This window comes from Callospermophilus lateralis, chromosome 2 (genome assembly GCF_048772815.1).
Source record: "Callospermophilus lateralis isolate mCalLat2 chromosome 2, mCalLat2.hap1, whole genome shotgun sequence".
Classification (NCBI taxonomy): Eukaryota; Metazoa; Chordata; class Mammalia; order Rodentia; family Sciuridae; genus Callospermophilus; species Callospermophilus lateralis.
In genome coordinates, this window is record NC_135306.1 from 138648611 (window position 1) to 138666380 (window position 17770).

General features: G+C 36.0%; 1 protein-coding gene across 2 annotated transcripts in view; it reads right to left on the reverse strand.

Annotated features, from left to right (window-relative positions):
* Nucleotides 1-17770, reverse strand: part of Ccdc81 (coiled-coil domain containing 81) — a 46673-nt gene that overhangs the window by 28086 nt on the left and 817 nt on the right. Inside the window, exons 2-7 of one of the 2 annotated variants that reach the window (XM_076843902.2) lie at nt 11972-12033; nt 10442-10595; nt 6400-6656; nt 4023-4102; nt 1784-1902; nt 323-440 (exon numbers count right to left, since the gene is read on the reverse strand). In XM_076843902.2, the coding sequence (XP_076700017.2) occupies nt 323-440; nt 1784-1902; nt 4023-4102; nt 6400-6656; nt 10442-10595; nt 11972-12033 (790 nt within the window). The remainder of the gene's footprint in view (nt 1-322; nt 441-1783; nt 1903-4022; nt 4103-6399; nt 6657-10441; nt 10596-11971; nt 12034-17770) is intronic. The other variant, XM_076843903.2, reaches the window with a different exon arrangement.

Consider the following 17770-nt stretch of genomic DNA (forward strand, 5'->3'; position numbering starts at 1 on the left):
CAATAGTGGATAAAAGAATAAATGAGCAATTATTAAAATTCCTTGCACCAAGAAATACCTCAAAATTACATTTACTTAAAAGCCACAGAAAAAGAATGTTGCCAGGGGCGGTGGTAACTGCTGCTGTAGTCCCAGCAGGCTGAGGCAGGAGGATTGCAAATTCAAAGCCAGTCTCAGCAATTTAGCAAGGCCCTAAGCAACTTAGTAAGAACCTGTCTCAAAATTTTTAAGAAGTGGAGGGAGGACTGCGGATGTGACTCAGTAGTTAAGTGCCCCTGGTTTCAATCCCCAGTACCAAAAAACAAAAATATCAGTGCATTACCTTCTAGATATTACATTTGTCCCACCATTCCCACCATGGTCAAACTGGTCTGTCAAGCTTGTTGATTTAGTTGGGAACATAATTTGTTTATCTCGAATTTTCTTGGGTGTCAAGGTTTCTGTAGAATAAAAAACAAATGGAAGTGAGTTTTCTTTCAACTTTTTACCAAGACAAATTTCCATAAGATATCTATTCTGTTATCATTAAAAATGATTGTCCCTTGCCCTGTTGTGGTATTTTTAAAAAATGCTTTCACTGCATATATGCAAAAAGAGGCATTTAAAGACTACAAAGAGGCTAGTCTTTGCTCTTAAATATCACAATAGCTAACAATTGTACAGAAAAGTAATATATAAGCAAAGAAAGTGACAGCTTCTTTATTACACACTGACAGTGATGAGCCCCTTACATCATTGTGTAAACAGCAACTTAGTTTAAGGTTCTGATATGTTCAGAGAAGAGAGAAGCCACTTCAGAATCCGTGATAAGAGTAGTTTTATATAAGAAGTGATATGTGACTGTGAAGACGGTGCCAAAAGGTGACAAGGACTGAGATGAGCTCAAGAAAAGGAAAGGCATTCCAGCTGGGAGGAAAAGAGTGAACAGGATACATTTAGGGCATACTAGGAGAACATACATAGGCAATTCTGCCCAAAGAAGTGTATAGAGGGAACAGAGGGGTGGGGTAGGAAAATGAAATCACAAATATCAGGCCAAAAGTTTACATGTGATTCTGTAAGCCACACTTTGAAAATTGACACCCACAAGCCAAAGTTTACCCATTAATATGTTTTGTTGGACCCAATCAGGCATTTTTTGTTTCAATATCAATTAGTTGTCAACATTCAGCAATTTTGTATCAAAGTCAGAATGTTTGCTTTTCTTGAAAAATCAGAAGATTTGATACTACTTGAACCACATTTTTACTAAGTACTAATATATTAGAGGAACAGTCCACAGGGCATGGTCTCTAGGACCCTTTTGAAATGTCTTCAAAGTCCTCAAATTGTCTTCAAAAGCTTCAACCAAAACAACTTTTTACAACAAATTAAATGCATACACAGATAGGAGAATCCAGCTATCTTCTACCAACATTAAAGAGATAAAACTGCTACTTTTTTCCCATAAAAAGTGTTATTTAAGCTAATGTGTTTCCCTGCCTTCTATACAGCCCACTTCATGCATTTGTTACTTGCCTTGTCCCTGGCAGGCATCTGAGTTTTTATGCCTACAGAGCTACAAAGAGATAATAGTCTAGAAGTCTGAGAGTCATGGGATCTAAGACACATAAAATGGTTAAGGTGAGATATAGGATTCCAGAAATAGAGGTTTGTTAGAGAAAAGAACACATTGATTATTCATGAATCTACCTATTTACATTGGGCATATGAGTTGCTAAGAAATATGGCTGGGCACACAAGCAGTAAAAAGTGACAAATAATCCCACAAATCATGGCCTACCCTTGACATCTCCTTTTTCTGGCTGGTCTTTCAGCTTGCTCTTTCTTTGTCTATTCTCTCTACCTTCTTCTGCAATGATCTCCATAGGTGGTTTGTTCTCCGTCTCTTTGTGCTCAATCCTAGGAAAAAGTCAAGATGCTTGTCCATTACACTGGACCTGGACTCTCAAACACTCGCTTGCTGAATCTGAAAAGAGCCCTCTTCCTCCTTCAAGTGAGTGAGTGTTCTGATTTGCTGAATACATGTCATGGACTCACTCTCTTTGAGACTCATTCTGAGAGCCAACCAAGACCTGGACCCACTATACTGTGGGCTCAAAACAGCTTGTATATAAAGAAATTTCCTTGAAAGCCTCAGGTTAAGTTTTTGGTTTTGGTTTTAGTTTGAATTTGTCAATGTCCTTTTTAGTTCTGTAACTAGATATTATCAGGGTGATAGAGTTGTTGGCAGTTGTTAGATAACTTGAAGGCAAGAAATCACAACAGGTAGACAGCATGCCTTATGCGAAGGACCTGAAAAGGTACACTGGGAGGGGAGATGGTGTTCAGTTTGTGGTGTAGTTGTAGGTTCTTTGGTCTCAAAGACCAAAGAATTAGGGATGGACTAGAATTAGGGCTACATTCAGGGGCCAAACTTCACATACATAAATACCGGCAAGCATTTTGAGTGTTTGAGTTCTCATGTCCACTTTTAGACTCTCAAATTGGCAAGCACCTCCATCTCTGTTTTTTGTTGGTTTGTTGGTTGGTTTGTTTTTACCCTCTGGAATTATTTTCCTCCTGGAGTGAATAAGCCAAAAATATGGCAAAGCCAGATTTTCCTTCCAAATGAATTAAAATAAAATGATTTTGAATTCATGGACTTATTTTCATTTATTCCTAGCATGACTATTCATTACTTGGGTGGACATTTCACCTACAAGATGATGAGGGGGCTGGACTGACTATTCTCTAAGGCATATTCTGACCCTCATCACAGTTCTTAAGAGGTATATGTCGGACTGAGGTTGTGGCTCAGTGGCAGGGCACTTGCCTTGCACATGTGGAGCACTGGGTTCAATCCTTAGTACCACATAAAAATAGACAAAATAAAGATATTGCGTCCATGTATAATTTTTAAAAAAAAATTAACGAGATATGTGTCACAAGGCTCTTCCAGGATGGGGTTGTTCCAAACCAACAAATCAAGAAGAGGTCACAGACTCCAAATCTATGAGAAAACACTAACTCTGGAAAGCTGTTATTATCTACCAGAAATGCACAGTAGTTAATGTTATAGCAATTAAGATTAAGAAAATAATTAAGGGCACATAATAAATGGGTGATAATCATACTGAAAAATAAAACCAAAGCCTCCTGACTCCCATTCTAATGTTCTGAGTAGTGCACCATGTTGCTTCTGCTGTTTATATATTTTTAATTAAATCAATTTAGTATCTCTATAAAATGGAGGAAATTATAACAGTTGCAGTGAAGAGTAAATTCGAGAATATTGAGAAAGTGCTTTAACAGTAAATGGCATCCAGTAGGTGCTATATAGTAACTGTTATTACTACTGTCATCATTATTATCATCATCACTATTATAAACATTGTCAGCAGCAGACTTCAGCAACACCCACCATACCCCTTGGGTAAAGCTGTTCCCTATTCTACCTTATCTTTTCAACCTGTTTAGCGGTAAGAAGAAGAGCTCAGATGGGAGATGGGCTAAGATGAGGGAAGAGAAAAGCAAACGAAGAGGAAGTAGGGGAAATAGAGGGAAACCCAGCAGGGTCTAAGGTTTGTGGGGTCAGAATCTCCAGGGATTTGAGAGTAGTTTATAAAAGAAATAACTTGAAATTTAGAAATTTCAAATTTTAGAAATTCTAAAGACCACTGTTAACTACAAAAGTGTATACAAGAAACTCTGCTGATTCTCTTGGGAATTTATTGTACTTATTTTAGTATGCTACTTCCTTATTTTTTAAAAAACCTCTTTATGGGAATTCCCTTCAAAACTTTTTGTAGGCTATAGCATTTATTCAAAAATAATAATTGTATTTTATTCTGTAATATGTACATATATATATATATGTACATATATATATATATATATATATATATATATATATATATATACACATATATGTACATTAAAAGGAGTATGAGTTGTATAGGTTGAGAAATGCTGCCCAATCAGATCAACAGATGAGCAAGGAGAGTTGGTACCTAGAGAAACCCTCAGAGCAAAGTACTCACCTTGGAAACAAAAGGACACTACCAGGCCGCCTCTTCAAGGCCTCTCTGCTTGACAACACCGAGTCCACAGTGTTGGGCCTCTGCAGAACAGAGAGAAAGTTATACCCGAGCTCTCAAAGATGAGGCTACCATGATACTCTTTGGTTGTTTTGTTTACCATTTTAAAGTCCAGAGCTCAAAATCTGGTGTGGAATAATTTTATTCTTTGGAGTAGTCACCCAGGGTTATTTCAATGATGCTGCATTTTCTCAAACCATCTCCTCTTTGGAAATTGCTTTGACAACTGACACCTTCCTTTAGACATCCTTGAAGGGAGACTAGACTTCCTAAATTTATCGAGGAATTTTTGAGCCAGCTGGCTAATTCTACCCTTGATCCAAAAAACTCTAAAATATACAGTTTAGAAAAGGGTTTTGGAGTCAAGTGGGCTTATGTTCAAATCCCAGGGCTAACTGCTGTGTGACCTTGGACACTAGGTTTGTGGGGATAATAATAGGGTCAAATTCATAGGATTTTCATGATGTGCTCCACGTGAGTTTATAATAAGCACTCAACAAGCAGCAGTCGTAATTATTACACTGTAAAATAACCACTTTATTACATCATCGGGATAGAATGATTCATGATTTTTTTTTCAGTACTTGGGATCAAACTTAGGGCATCACTCATGCCAGGCGAATGCTTTACCATTTGCAACATCCCTAGATCCAAAAATTATCATCATTTTTGAATGAATGCTACAGCCTTTAAAAGACTTCAAAGGGAGTTCCCATAAAGAGGTTTTAAAATAATCAAAAGGAGCATCACTGAAATAAATATAAAAGCTCCCTAGAGGACTATTCCAGGACAATCCTCAGGTTTAAGTTACAGAACAATTGAGAATAAAACAACCAGCATTCATAGAGTTAATGAACTACTTACAAGTTCTCTGGTTACATGGCTACAGTCAAACTGGCTGCTTTACAGCCAGACTTCTCAGCTCCTTTAATGTGCTGATGGGCTCTGGGCCTCACCACTCTGTGTCTAAGACAGTGATTGATATAATCAGAAGTTCTCAATCTCTTTTGGCCTCCAAACCCTTTTATCAAATAATATCTTCTCAGGACTAGTCCTTTCAGAAAATGTTCCTTAAAAGTTATGCTTTAGAATTCAACAAGCCAAGTAAGATTTTATCTTCTGTCTTGTAAACATATAGTGAAGCTCTAAAGTTCAGTAGAATGCCTCAAGGTGAGAGATGAGCTAGCCACTTTGGCCTTGCTTACAGATTTGCAAATCTTGCCTTATGTTTTTGTGGAAATGACAGGTTTTTTTTTTTTTTTTCATGTGTGTTTCAACTTTCTACACTCTTAGCAATCCTGTAAAAAACCCAAGTAGTGTAAAAAACACCAAGAGGCTATATACAACCCCATCTCCCAAATCTCCATCCCAGAACTATATGAAGTGAGAAATGAGTAGAACTTAGCCATTTTCATAGACTCTTTTTTTAAAAAATATAAATTTCTTTTAGTTGTTGATGGAGCTTTATTTTTATTTATTTATATGTGGTGCTGAGAATTAAATTCAGTACCTCACACATGCCAGACAAGTGTGCTACCACTGAGCTACAACCCCAACCCCCTAAACTTTCTTTTAAAAAAATCAGACTTTTGCTATATGCTATTCTGTGGTAATTCAATGAATCATGTCAACTCTGTTAGTTCTCTAAGAAGTACATAAGGCACAAATCCTGTGGATTAACTTTAAACTTTTACTGCTATGTCCAACTTGGCATAAAGATCATGCCAGATACTTAATTGTTAACAATGATGATGCCAGTTACAAAATTTCTTCTATGTATGGCAAATTAAAAGCTAAAGACACAATCCTATGACTTGAATTCAATTTTGTCATAGACTTTCTTTAAACTAAAAGAATATATGTAGCAAAAACCAGGTAATGAGGAAGTCTGAGCTCAAGTCCCAGGGACTACACCACCTAAACCCTGACCTCAGGGCCCCCACACAACCTCTGGCTCCCACTTTTCTCTTGTAAATCAGGATGATCATGCTATGATGCAGGTTTTATAATGTTTTGAGACAAATGAAATAAAATATGTGGAAGAACTTTTGAACTATAAGGTGCTATAAAATATCCAGAATTATAAGTTTCTATTACTGTTTATATTTCTCATTTGGCACTGACTCAAATTTAGTTTAAATCTTCCTTGCCCTTCTTATATTTTTCTCACAGAGTTAATCATCTATTGACAGGCATGTCCATGAACTTGGAGAAACTTACACTTAAAATATGTTAATATGTTTTTCTTAATGATGTGACACCTAGATGATTCAGACCTACTGTTGGGAGAGGGGTTAGTAGAAGAAAACCATTAATTTACGTTTGCTAGGGCTTTGATCAAAGTCCCACTTCCATCCATGTTACAAAGGAAGTCCTTATAAAATTTCATCTTCACTTTGCCATCTTTGATCACGAGGACCCCAATTCCTTTGAATGTAAACTCCACATTTTTTTTGATAGAAATGGATCGTGATAAAAAAAGTATTGTCTCCTTAACACATCCTTCCACTGTGTCCCTGTTAAATGGGCTCTCCAGGGATATCATGATAAAATTAAGTGGAACAACTGGGATATCACCTAGAGGAGAAAAAGACAGGAGAAAGGAAGTGGAGGTTACAAACATACCATAGATACTCACAAATAATTATCTGATTCTCTCTTAGTATTCAATAATAGAATTGTCCATGTAAAATATTTATTTGTACCCAATGTGATATTATTATGCAGACAACTAACACAACAGGTTAACACATATTAATCAGTACAATTTTCCCCCAAAGTATACTGTTTTATCTTCAAAAGAAGAATAATTAGCTTTCTAAACATCACTCTAGACAAGCTTTTGGTTTCTTTCTAGAAGACAGCAATAATTGCTCAGCTTTATCAGAGTTTTCTCAAGTTTTCCCCTTATCTCCCAGGCCATGCTACAGTAATATTTGCATATCTCCTTCAATTATCATACCATTTTTAAATGATTATTATACCTACAAAGTCTATTTTGAAAAGATAGATTCAATAAAAGTTATCACACAAATGAAACTGGGTCTTATATATATAAAACTGAGAGATAATCTCCAACTGGGTGACTCGAAGAAAGCTTTTCTTCCCTAATGATCCTATAATTGGCATTGCAAAAGAATAAGTTTATATCTAGTTTGAAAGGAAGCACAGGATCTATTTGACCTGAAGAGATGCAAGGCCCACAGTTAAGAAAGGGGGTAAAACCAAAAAAGCATCAAGATGATAAAGCCAAAGAGAGATAATAACAAGGCCCATTGATGGAGGAACAGGACAGAAATAAGATAATAATATTCTAAATGGTCATTCTGTAAAAGCATGAATTAGACTTTCAAATGTCTAGTATTGCTGAGTGACAAGGGTTAAAGCTCTATAAGACATAAGCTTCACTATACTAGTGACTATATTGTGTCTCCCTCACAATTTAATAATTCTACTCTACCTCCCTCCATTTATTTCTGGTTTTAAATATAAATTTCTTAAGCAAAAGTCAGATTTCCTGCCTCTGGATTCTCCCTCCACTCCCCTCACCTCTCTGCAATCTGTCTTCCAGTGCTCTGATCTCAGTAAAGACACTATCTTTCATGAAGGTCAAGCCAAGGGATACTTGCAAATCTCGTTTCTCCTGTCCTCTCTGTAACTCCTGATGCCTGCACTCTTTTTTCTCATACCTATGACATCACTCTTGCTTCTCTGGTTTCCTTCTCCTTGGTCTCCTTTGCTGGCTTCTCTCCTCTTCTACTCCTTATTATACTGAGGGTTTGGGGTTTGGTTTATTAATTTATTTTACAGTATTTTGTTCTTATCTGTGTCGTCTTACTTTTATATCCTTTCTCCTAGGTAAACTTATTCAAATCTTGATCTCTGGTCTTCACCTTTCTCCTAAGTTCTGGAATTATCTCTACCTAAATATCCCTAACAAGAATCAAAACTTAGCATGTCCCAAAGCAAACACATTGTTTTATCCACCATCACCACTACCACCTGCCTTTCTTCTTCATTTCCCATGGTGATTAACAGCATTAGCATCCATCTGTTCTCCAACAAAAAATCAGTCGTCGTAAATACCACTCCACCTCTTGCTATCCATTTCTCTCAATCAGCCCTGTCAGTTCTACATCTGAAATGTCTCAGGAATAGAACCCCTCATTTCCCTCCTGACGTCACTCCCTCCATTCAAGCTTTTACCTTATTTCACCATAATCAAAAGAGCTACCTTCCCAATCTAAAAACTGGAACAAAACTGAAAATTCTCTGCTCAAAAACTTTCAATGGCTTTCAGTACCTAAAGGATCGATTCTTAAATCCTTATAATCACACAACTAACCCCTATCTGCCATTTTTATCTTACTTCTCTCCTCCTGCTCCTACTCAGATATGCCCATTACTTCTTTAGTGGGCTTTACTCTTTCCCATATTCTTGACTTGTTCACACCAGTCCTGGAACTAGAATATCTTCCCATAGCTTCTCTGCCAGCAAAAGCTTTTTTTTTTTTTTTTTTTTTTTTAGTACTGGGGATTGAATACAGGGACACTTTGCCACTGAGTTACATCCCCAGACATTTTTGGTATTTATTTTGGGACAGGGTCTTGATAAGTTTCTGAGGCTTTACTTGAACTTGTGGTCCTCTTGCCTCAGCCTCATGAGTCACTGGGATTACAAGTATGGACCACCACACCCCACCATCTTTTAAGCCTCCTCACATGTCATCTGAAACCACGCTTCCCCAAGCAAAGCTGGGTATGATCTCTTCTGGGCTCCCATAGTGTCCAATCCCTTTCTGATCAGTGATTCCCTGATCCTGGTGCTGGGGATTGAACTCAGCATTCTACCACTGAGCTACATCCCTAGTCCAGTGTTGCTTTTATAGCATTCAATCATGCTGCATCATTTGCTAGTATATACTTATTAGCTATGATAAGATCTTGAGTGCTTCAAAGCAAAAACTACATCTTACAAATCATTAAAAACGAGTAGATGTTTGATTAGTTATCTGATTAATGAAGGCTAAGGAATCATAACACCAAAGCTAAACTGTAGACAGAAATATTCTTTTGAATGACTTCAGTTCATTACATTTCGTTAATTCCAAAATTCTTCACCCTCTAAAAAAGTTAATTCTAAAAAAGTTATTTTTTCACTATACTAAAATATCAAAGATGGAAAATAAGTTCTAAATCTAAGGCACTATGTTTTTGAAAAAAAAAAAAAAGAAGAAGAAGAAGAAGAAAAGGAAAAAATGACTATCTTCAATTCCTTTGGTAGGTTTTTGATGAAATATATTTCTTCTATTATAAATTTCAGGCAAAATGGCTTTAAAGTTTATCAAGCCCACTGTAGTGAATATATTCTAAGTATAGTGTGTTGGTATTTGTTTTTCCATCAGGAAAGCCATATATTGAAAATTATAATTTTCAGAAAGTTATAGTTTTTCACCTCTGCCACAGGGGATAGAATACATCTCCGTTTATCCATCTCTGAGTCTGATGCAGGAGGAGATAATAAATGAGGTCAAAAGGAACACAGCCAGGAATCAAGAAGTAAGCCCCAAAGTTTGCTAACCAATCATGGCATGACACCCACATGCTACAGCTGGATACGTATCCTGTGGCAGGGATTATGTCTTTTTTGTTTACCATTATAGCTCAAGCACCTGCAACAAGGCTTGACACATAGTTGGCGCTCAGTAAATGTTTGCAGAAGGAAGACTGGTTTTTTTTTGTTTGTTTGGTTAGTTTTGGTTTTGTTTTAGTTTTTGTTGTTTGCAGTCCTAGGGATTGAACCCAGGACTTCATACATGCCAGGAAAGTGCTCTCCCACTGAGTTACAGTCCTAGCCCCTAGAAGGTTGGATTTCAGGATATGAAAAAGGTACAGAAGATATGCATAAAATATGGAATTATTCAACTTCTAAATTTGTATAACAATAATTTAAGTTATATATTATAGAATCACATTTATTTAACTTTTTCACAGCTAATACTGACTCTAATTCTGCCAACTGGAGACCCTAATTAAATTTCTATTTATTATACCACTCTACATTTCTTTGGATCTGAAATACAAATAAGAGTCTATACAACTCTGTGGCATGGTTTTCAGGTAAATCTGCCTTCATATCCCATCACCTATTCTCATACCTGACTCTTAAGTTACTGGGGTTTAAAATGACCTGCAGAAAGACACTATCATATTCCCATCCCAGTCACTACCAAAGGTACCATGTGAAATGTGAGTCCCTCAAACTAGAAACCAATGAAGCAGCACTGGCCAAGCTTTGCTCTTTCATTTTTATCCCAGGCCAATAACATTCTGGGAAAGTCTTAAATATTAATATGATTTACCAGGCGAATAAACTTTGTTTTGACTGAGCCCATGAGTCTGCAATAACTTCTCTGTCATGATAAACACAGGCCTCTGAATTAGAATAAACTTGTTTCCCATTTCAAGCTTTTGTCTCGTGAAAGTGAAAGTTCCAAATCCTGAAATATGAACCCCCTGAAAGAAAGAAAAAAGAGGGAAAAAAAGCAACAAACATAATTAATTGAAGGAGTAAAGAAAAATAGTCCTACTGTATTCCAAACTCATGAAGAGAATTTAAGCTTAGGCCTTAAAAATCCAATAATCTCTACAACCCTTATAGCAGCTGTAGCATTTTAAGATTCTAAATTTCCAAATAAATTTAGTCTAAAGTGTAACTATATTGATCCATAATGTTTCGGACATCAGATGTCTCATCTCCATATCATGAAAAGGCTGTGAAGATTATGAAAAATTGCATAAAGCCATAGCTTTTTGAAATCTATATCTAAAATTACTCTTGTCCTAAATTGGTATGACTTTTAAATTTTAATCACTTGCCATTTAAGGGGGCATGAGAATCTCTGCTTCTCATTCTTTCAGATTTTATGTCTCCCACTTAAAAGCAGACAACCCAGCATTCAAGGCATATGCTACAATGTAGTGTGGTCTTGGCTGACAGATAGTAGCAAATGTTTTTGGCCCTCAAACTAGGTTTTCTGTCTCTAGGGAGATAATATACATCTAGGATTATAAACTCTACTGCCTGCATTACAAACTCTACTGCCTGCAGGAGTCATAAAAGAATGCAAAGGAGTCTAACTAGCCAGCCAAGGGACTGGAGGTGTGGAGTGTAGGCCTTATCTGAAGGGGAGAGTCCATCTTGGGCTCCAGCCAAGTGTCATCTGCAGGAATGGAAGACTGCTGCTGTTAAATCTACTGATTTTCAAGAAAAGGGAGGGGAGAATTCAACAATTTATATAAACTCTCCCAATTTTAAATGATGATAAGTAATTCAAATTCTTAAACCAAATAATAATAACAATAAATTTGAAGGGCAATTCATCCAATGGCTCTAATAAAGTTCCACAGCTTCCTCCCAAAACTTTTGTCCAGTTCCATGGCTTCCAAACCCGACCCGACAGGAGGAAATAGTCTAGCCCTGGGCAAAGTTTCTTATTTTTGGCAAGTTTTGTTCCTGAATGTCTTCATGTATTTCAATTAAAATCCATTCCCTGTAAGGAAGCAAGACAAGAAACATTATATTATTCCACAGCTGTATGGGAACTATCAGGTCACAAATAGAACAGGTCTAGTTTTACACAAACCCAGGCTGACTGGCATTACACGTTGTATCGCTAGAAAGCAGAACTTAAAAAATCATTACCTAGGGAAAAAATCCACATTTGTTAAACCTTCTCTCCACAAGCCCTAAGTGTTAACATCACAGAATCACAGCAATGACAGTTAAACTGGGTGGCTCTGAAGCCTACTTTTATACCACTTCCAAAAAATTATACAAGACTATGTAAGGAAGAGCCTTCAAATCCTGACATTAAAAGTATAATTCCTACCTTGTGCAGGGCTAGCTGCCGCTCCACAAACTCTGAAACATTCCCCCAAATAGTAGAGACTTCTGAAATTCAAAAGAAACCAAAATACTTTGTGAGCACCTATGTGATAGGATCTTAGTGCTAATAACAACAATAATAATAATAATATAGATTTTTTTAAAGAATTTTTTTCTGGAATAAAGGAAACCCAGTCACACATTTCCTTTTATCCTAAAAATGAAGTTAACCAACCATAATCTAGTTTTTTCTCAATTTCTCATTCAAAAAAACGCTCATTATATGTCTACTCTGTTATCTAATTAATATGAAAAGTTATTCTCATACCATTCTATAACATGGGAATTAGGCCAAGGGCCACTTAGTCAGGAATGGCTGTCATCTGTGTATTAACCGTGCCTACACTTTTACTTTTGTTAGGTTCTCCAGTCTACTGTTCATTCTCATTTTTCACTGTAAAATTGCCAGCTCTCACTTTTCTCTACTGCTAGTGCTCTGCAGACCCCCTGCCAAGTTCTGATTCACTGCTTCTAGTCTGCTGTGTTCTGAAAACAACAAATATACTAATATTATGTCTAGAATAATACTTTTTAAAAACAGACCTTGGAGAAGGGCCCAAGGGTTTTGTTTTAAGTTAATGGGTAGATTTTGCACTATCTACTGTGATCAGAAAGACACCTTCTATGTTTATTTTCTTGTCTCAAGTTGTGGTATAAAAAAAACTGGTACAAAATAGGTAGTTACCAAAAACTATAATGTTAATGTGCAATACAAATATATGCTCTGGATATGTTTAAAAACATGGAAAATTATGTCTATGTTGACATCTCCATTTCCAAATATAAACTTGTGCTTATGACAATAAGCACTTTATGACACTTTCCAATGATGAACCCTATGCAAATCAAGACTATTACGTTTTAATCCTCAGAGTAGAAGATCAAGAAAGGTGACATTCACCAGACTGCCACTTTGGGACATACATGAAGTTGGTGACAAAAGCCAATTCTTTCCTCACTTTGACAACTGCTTGATTTATTGGTATCATTTTTTTTTCTTACTGGTTTAAACCACTAAGTAAAGCAGGGAAATTGCAACTTTTAATCCTAGCAAATAAAGATAATAAATATTTTCATTATTATGCTAGGGAAGGGGCAGGTTAACTGGATGAGAAGTAGCAGTTACTCTCATGGGAATAAGTTTGATGTTGGAAATTTAATCACCCGCCAATGAAACCCCAGCGAGCACAAGGGCAAAGGTTCTGCCCTTCCTCTAAATCTTGGATATGTAGTTTCTATAACTAGGTGTTTCCCACACTCTGTCCACCCGACTGCTTTCCCCACTCCTGCCTGCCCATATAGCCAAAAGAATTCTCCTGCTGGCTGCTAAGAACTAAGAAGGTCTTTCAACCAGGCCAAACTGTATACTGGGTTATAATTTTTATTCTAATCAAAAATGTCATTAATTCACTAATAAAAATCTCAGAATCCAGATTTACTCAGATAATTTTCAAAGTTATTAAGTCAAAACTTAAAGTTTATGACTAAAAGTCTTTCACCTAGACATGCAGCTCAGATTTCAGGAAGCTAACAACAGAAGAAATGACTTATTAAGGCCAGGAGAAACTGTATAGTTTGCAATCAAACCCTAATGAAAAGAATTAACTAAGCTTTTCATTCGTATGATTTGTTTAAGTTCTCCCTTAATGTTTTACTCCATGAAATATAAAAGGCAAAGTTATACAAAAGCAGAGTTAATTGTTTTAACTGGAATTAGTTATTTTTTCACTGAACAAAAAAGGAAAACGTGTATCCATACTCTCCTTAGGAAGTTTTTGACCCCTGTAATTCAATTGTGATAGATTTGTAAATTATATAGATGGTGATTTATTCTTATACTCCAAATTTTCAGAGACGACATTACTAAATCTCAAAATGAAAAGAATCTCATTCCAGTCTAAAAAGCAAATTAAATAATATACTACTCTTTTATATTTTAAGGAAAGCTGGATTTCTTATTTGTTTTAATCACTGAAATACCAAAAATCACCATTATAGAGAACTATTTCTTACATATACCTTCTGCATTCAATTCAACCTTCATTTCACTTCAAATTCTAAATAGTTTATACACTCAATCCATATTTTCAATCACAATGACAAGTATCTTATCATTATAAAAACAGACTAAGCATACATTATGTAAGTTGAAAAATAACATATGCCAGAATAGATATTAATATCAAAAATTTTTAAATATCAAAAATTAAAATATAATCTTCTAAAATTAAAATATTCATGTAAAAACAGAACAAAATATTCAATAATATTAAATACTATGTCACAGAGCATAGTGCAAAAGAAAGAACCATATGCTGCATGTTAGGCCTAAGCCTTCCTGCCTCTGTGGAATTAATGGTTACACTCAGTTTACATTTGTAAATCATGACAGGACCTTTTAAGCACTATAATTACATAATATTGAACTTTGGTGAAACACAGAAGCAGTTGGAATACACAGTGAAGAACAAATGCATTGATGAAGTTCATTCCTATTTTGCTGAGGTTTAGAGTTTATCTTCCTCTCTTTACAATTTGTGGAATATTAATACACAGTTATTTTGATTTCAGCTCTGTCATACATCCAATAAAGCCCTTGCTAAAATCACCACTGGTCAATGAATTCAATGAGCATGTTGATTGTTCATTTCTTCTGATTCCCTCCATCAGGTCTGACACTATTGATCACTCCCCTCCTTTAAGCAAACCTCCTTTTGACTGTCATGACACACTGTCTCCTGGGTTTCCTCTTACCTCTCTGGCTGTTTCTTCTCAGTCTACTTTGCAGGCTTATCCTCCTCAAGGATGATCCATTAAATGATGAGTTTTTTCAAACTAGGACCCTAGGCTGCTTCCCCTTTAGATACTCTGCTTAAGCATTCACATCCATGCCCAGTATGATTCCCAAATGTTTATTTATAAGTCCAGATTCCTCAAACCCCTCTCTAAGGTTATGAACTTGTGTATTTGATCCAACTACCTTCTTGGGAAGCCCACAAAGGCCCTTCAACTTGTCCAAAATCAGGATCTTTGTCTATAAGAAACCCACTTTAAAGATATAGATTAAAAGTAAATGTATTGTATGTATAATATGTCAAAATACACTCTACTTTCATGTATATCTAAAAAGAAAGAATAAAAGTAAATAGCACTAAATCAAAAAAGAAGTAAATGGATAGAGAAAAATAGATCATGCTAACACTAATCAAAAGAAAACAAGTAACTATTAATTTCAGATGGAGAAGACTTCAAATCTAAGAAAGCTATAGGGGATAAAGAAAAGCATTATATAACAAGATCAATCATTCAAGAAGATATAATAACCCTTAATATGCATTTGCCTAAAAACAGAACATCAAATTATATAAGGCAAAACCTAAAAGTACTGTAAAAAGCAAAAGATTAATCCACTTTCGTGCTTGGAGATTTTGAATCTCTTCTATCAGAAATGGACAGAACCAGCTGGGTGAGGTAGCACACACCTATAATCCCAGTTACTTGGAAGGCTGGAACAAGAAGATGGCAAATTTAGCAAGGCCAGCCCCAGCAAATTAGCAAGACCCTCAGCAATTGAGTGAGGCTATAAACAACAGTGAGACCCTGTTTCAAAATTAAAAACAATGGCTGGGTTTGTGGCTTGGTGGTGGTGCACTTGCCTAGCATGTGTGAGCCCTGGGTTCGATTCTCAGCACCACAAATAAATAAAGTAAAGGTCTATTGACAACTGTATCTTTTTTAGATTTTAATTAGGTATATATGACAGCAGAATGCATTTTGGTTCATTGTACAAAATTGCAGCACAACTTTACATTTCTACGGTTGTACACAATGTAGCATCACACTATATGTGCAGTCATACATGAATCTAGGGTAATAATGTCCATCTCATTGCAGCATCTTTCCTACCCCCAGGCCCCCTTCCCACCTGGCCTTTCCCTTTGCCCAGTCAAAGTTCCTCCATTTTTCCCTTGTCCCCCACAATTATGGATCAGCATCCATTTATCAAAGAGAACATTCTGCATTTGGGTTTTTGGGATTGGCTTACTTCACTTAGCATGATATTCTCCAATTCCATCCATTTACCTGCAAATGCCATGATTTTATTGTATTTTAATTCTGAGTAATATTCCATTGTGTATATATGCTACAGTTCCTTTATCCATTCATCTATTGAAGGGCATCCAGGTTGCTTCCACGGTTTAGCATTGTGAATTGAGCTGCTATAAACATTGGTGTAGCTGTGTCTCTGTAGTATGCTGATTTTAAGTCCTTTGGGTATAGACCAAAGAGTGGGACAGCTGGTCAAATGGTGGTTCCATTTCAAGTTTTCTAAGGAATCTCCATACTGCTTTCCAGATTTTTTTTAAAAATTAATTTTTAAAATAAATAAATAATAAAATAAAAAACAAAAAGGGCTGGAGATGTAATTCAGTGGTAAAGTGCTGCTGGATTAAATCCCCAGTACAAGGAAATAAAAAAAAATGAGCTACCACTACATACACCGAATAGAATAACCTAAATCTAGAATGCTGTGATAGTAAATTCTGGTACTGATGTGGAACAACAGAAATTTTAACTGATTGCTGCTGGAGTGCAACATGGTACAAACCCTTTGGAATTCAGTCTGGCAATTTTTTATTCTCTTACCAACATTCTAGCAATCATCCTTCTTGGTATTTACCTAAATGAACTGAAAATGTATATCTACACAAAATCCTACACACAGATGTTTATGGTTGCCAAAACTTGGAAGCAACCAAGATGCCTTTAAACTGGCAAATGGATAAAACTGTACTGCATTTGGGTAACCAAATATTATTCAATACTAAAAATAAATGGGCTAGTAAGCTATGAAAAGACATGAAGGGAATTTAAATGTATATTGCTAAATAAAAGAAGCCAGTTTTAAAAGGCTACATACTATATGATTCCAACTATATAACTTTCTGAAAAGGACAAACTATGGAGACAGTAGAAAGATCAGTGGGATCCAGAAATTGGAGGCTGGGGTAGGGATGAATAGGTGGAACACAAAGGACTTTGAGGTCAGTGGAAAGCCTCTGTATGACACTCTAATGATGGATACAAGTCATCTTACATTTGTCCAAACCCATAGAATGTACAAGACTGAACCTGACTATGATGTATCAATGTAGGCTCATCAGTTTTAACAACTGCACCACTCCTGTGGGGCATGATGATAACCCAGGAAGCTATACATGTATGGGGATAGAGGGGTGGGAGAAATTTCTGTACCTTCCTCTAAATTTTGCAAATTTTGCTGCAAAGTTAAAGCTGTTTTTAAAAACAGACTAAAAAATAAAAAATTTAGAGCTGGAGGAGTAGACTAGTGGTCCAGTGGTACAATACTTGTCTGTTAGGCTCTGAGTTCAATCCCCAGAACTGAGGTGAACTGGGGGGGCAGGGGACTTCTTATTGTACCATTTTTCTCTTCATAGCACTTCCCTCAAATGTAAATATACATTTATTAGTATGATTATTTAATTAATGTGTATCTTCCTCACTAGATTGTAAATTTCAAGGTTTTTAGACAACATCAATACTCTAGATAGGATTTCAAAAAAAAGTATACACACATATATATTTATAGTTTATAAATATGACACATATTTTAAATCCAAATACATATTTAATACTTCTCTTAGAATTATTTTGATGGGAAAAAATTAGGAGTGATTCAGGAGAAGAAAAAGAAGACACATTCATGACCATCTATTTTGTC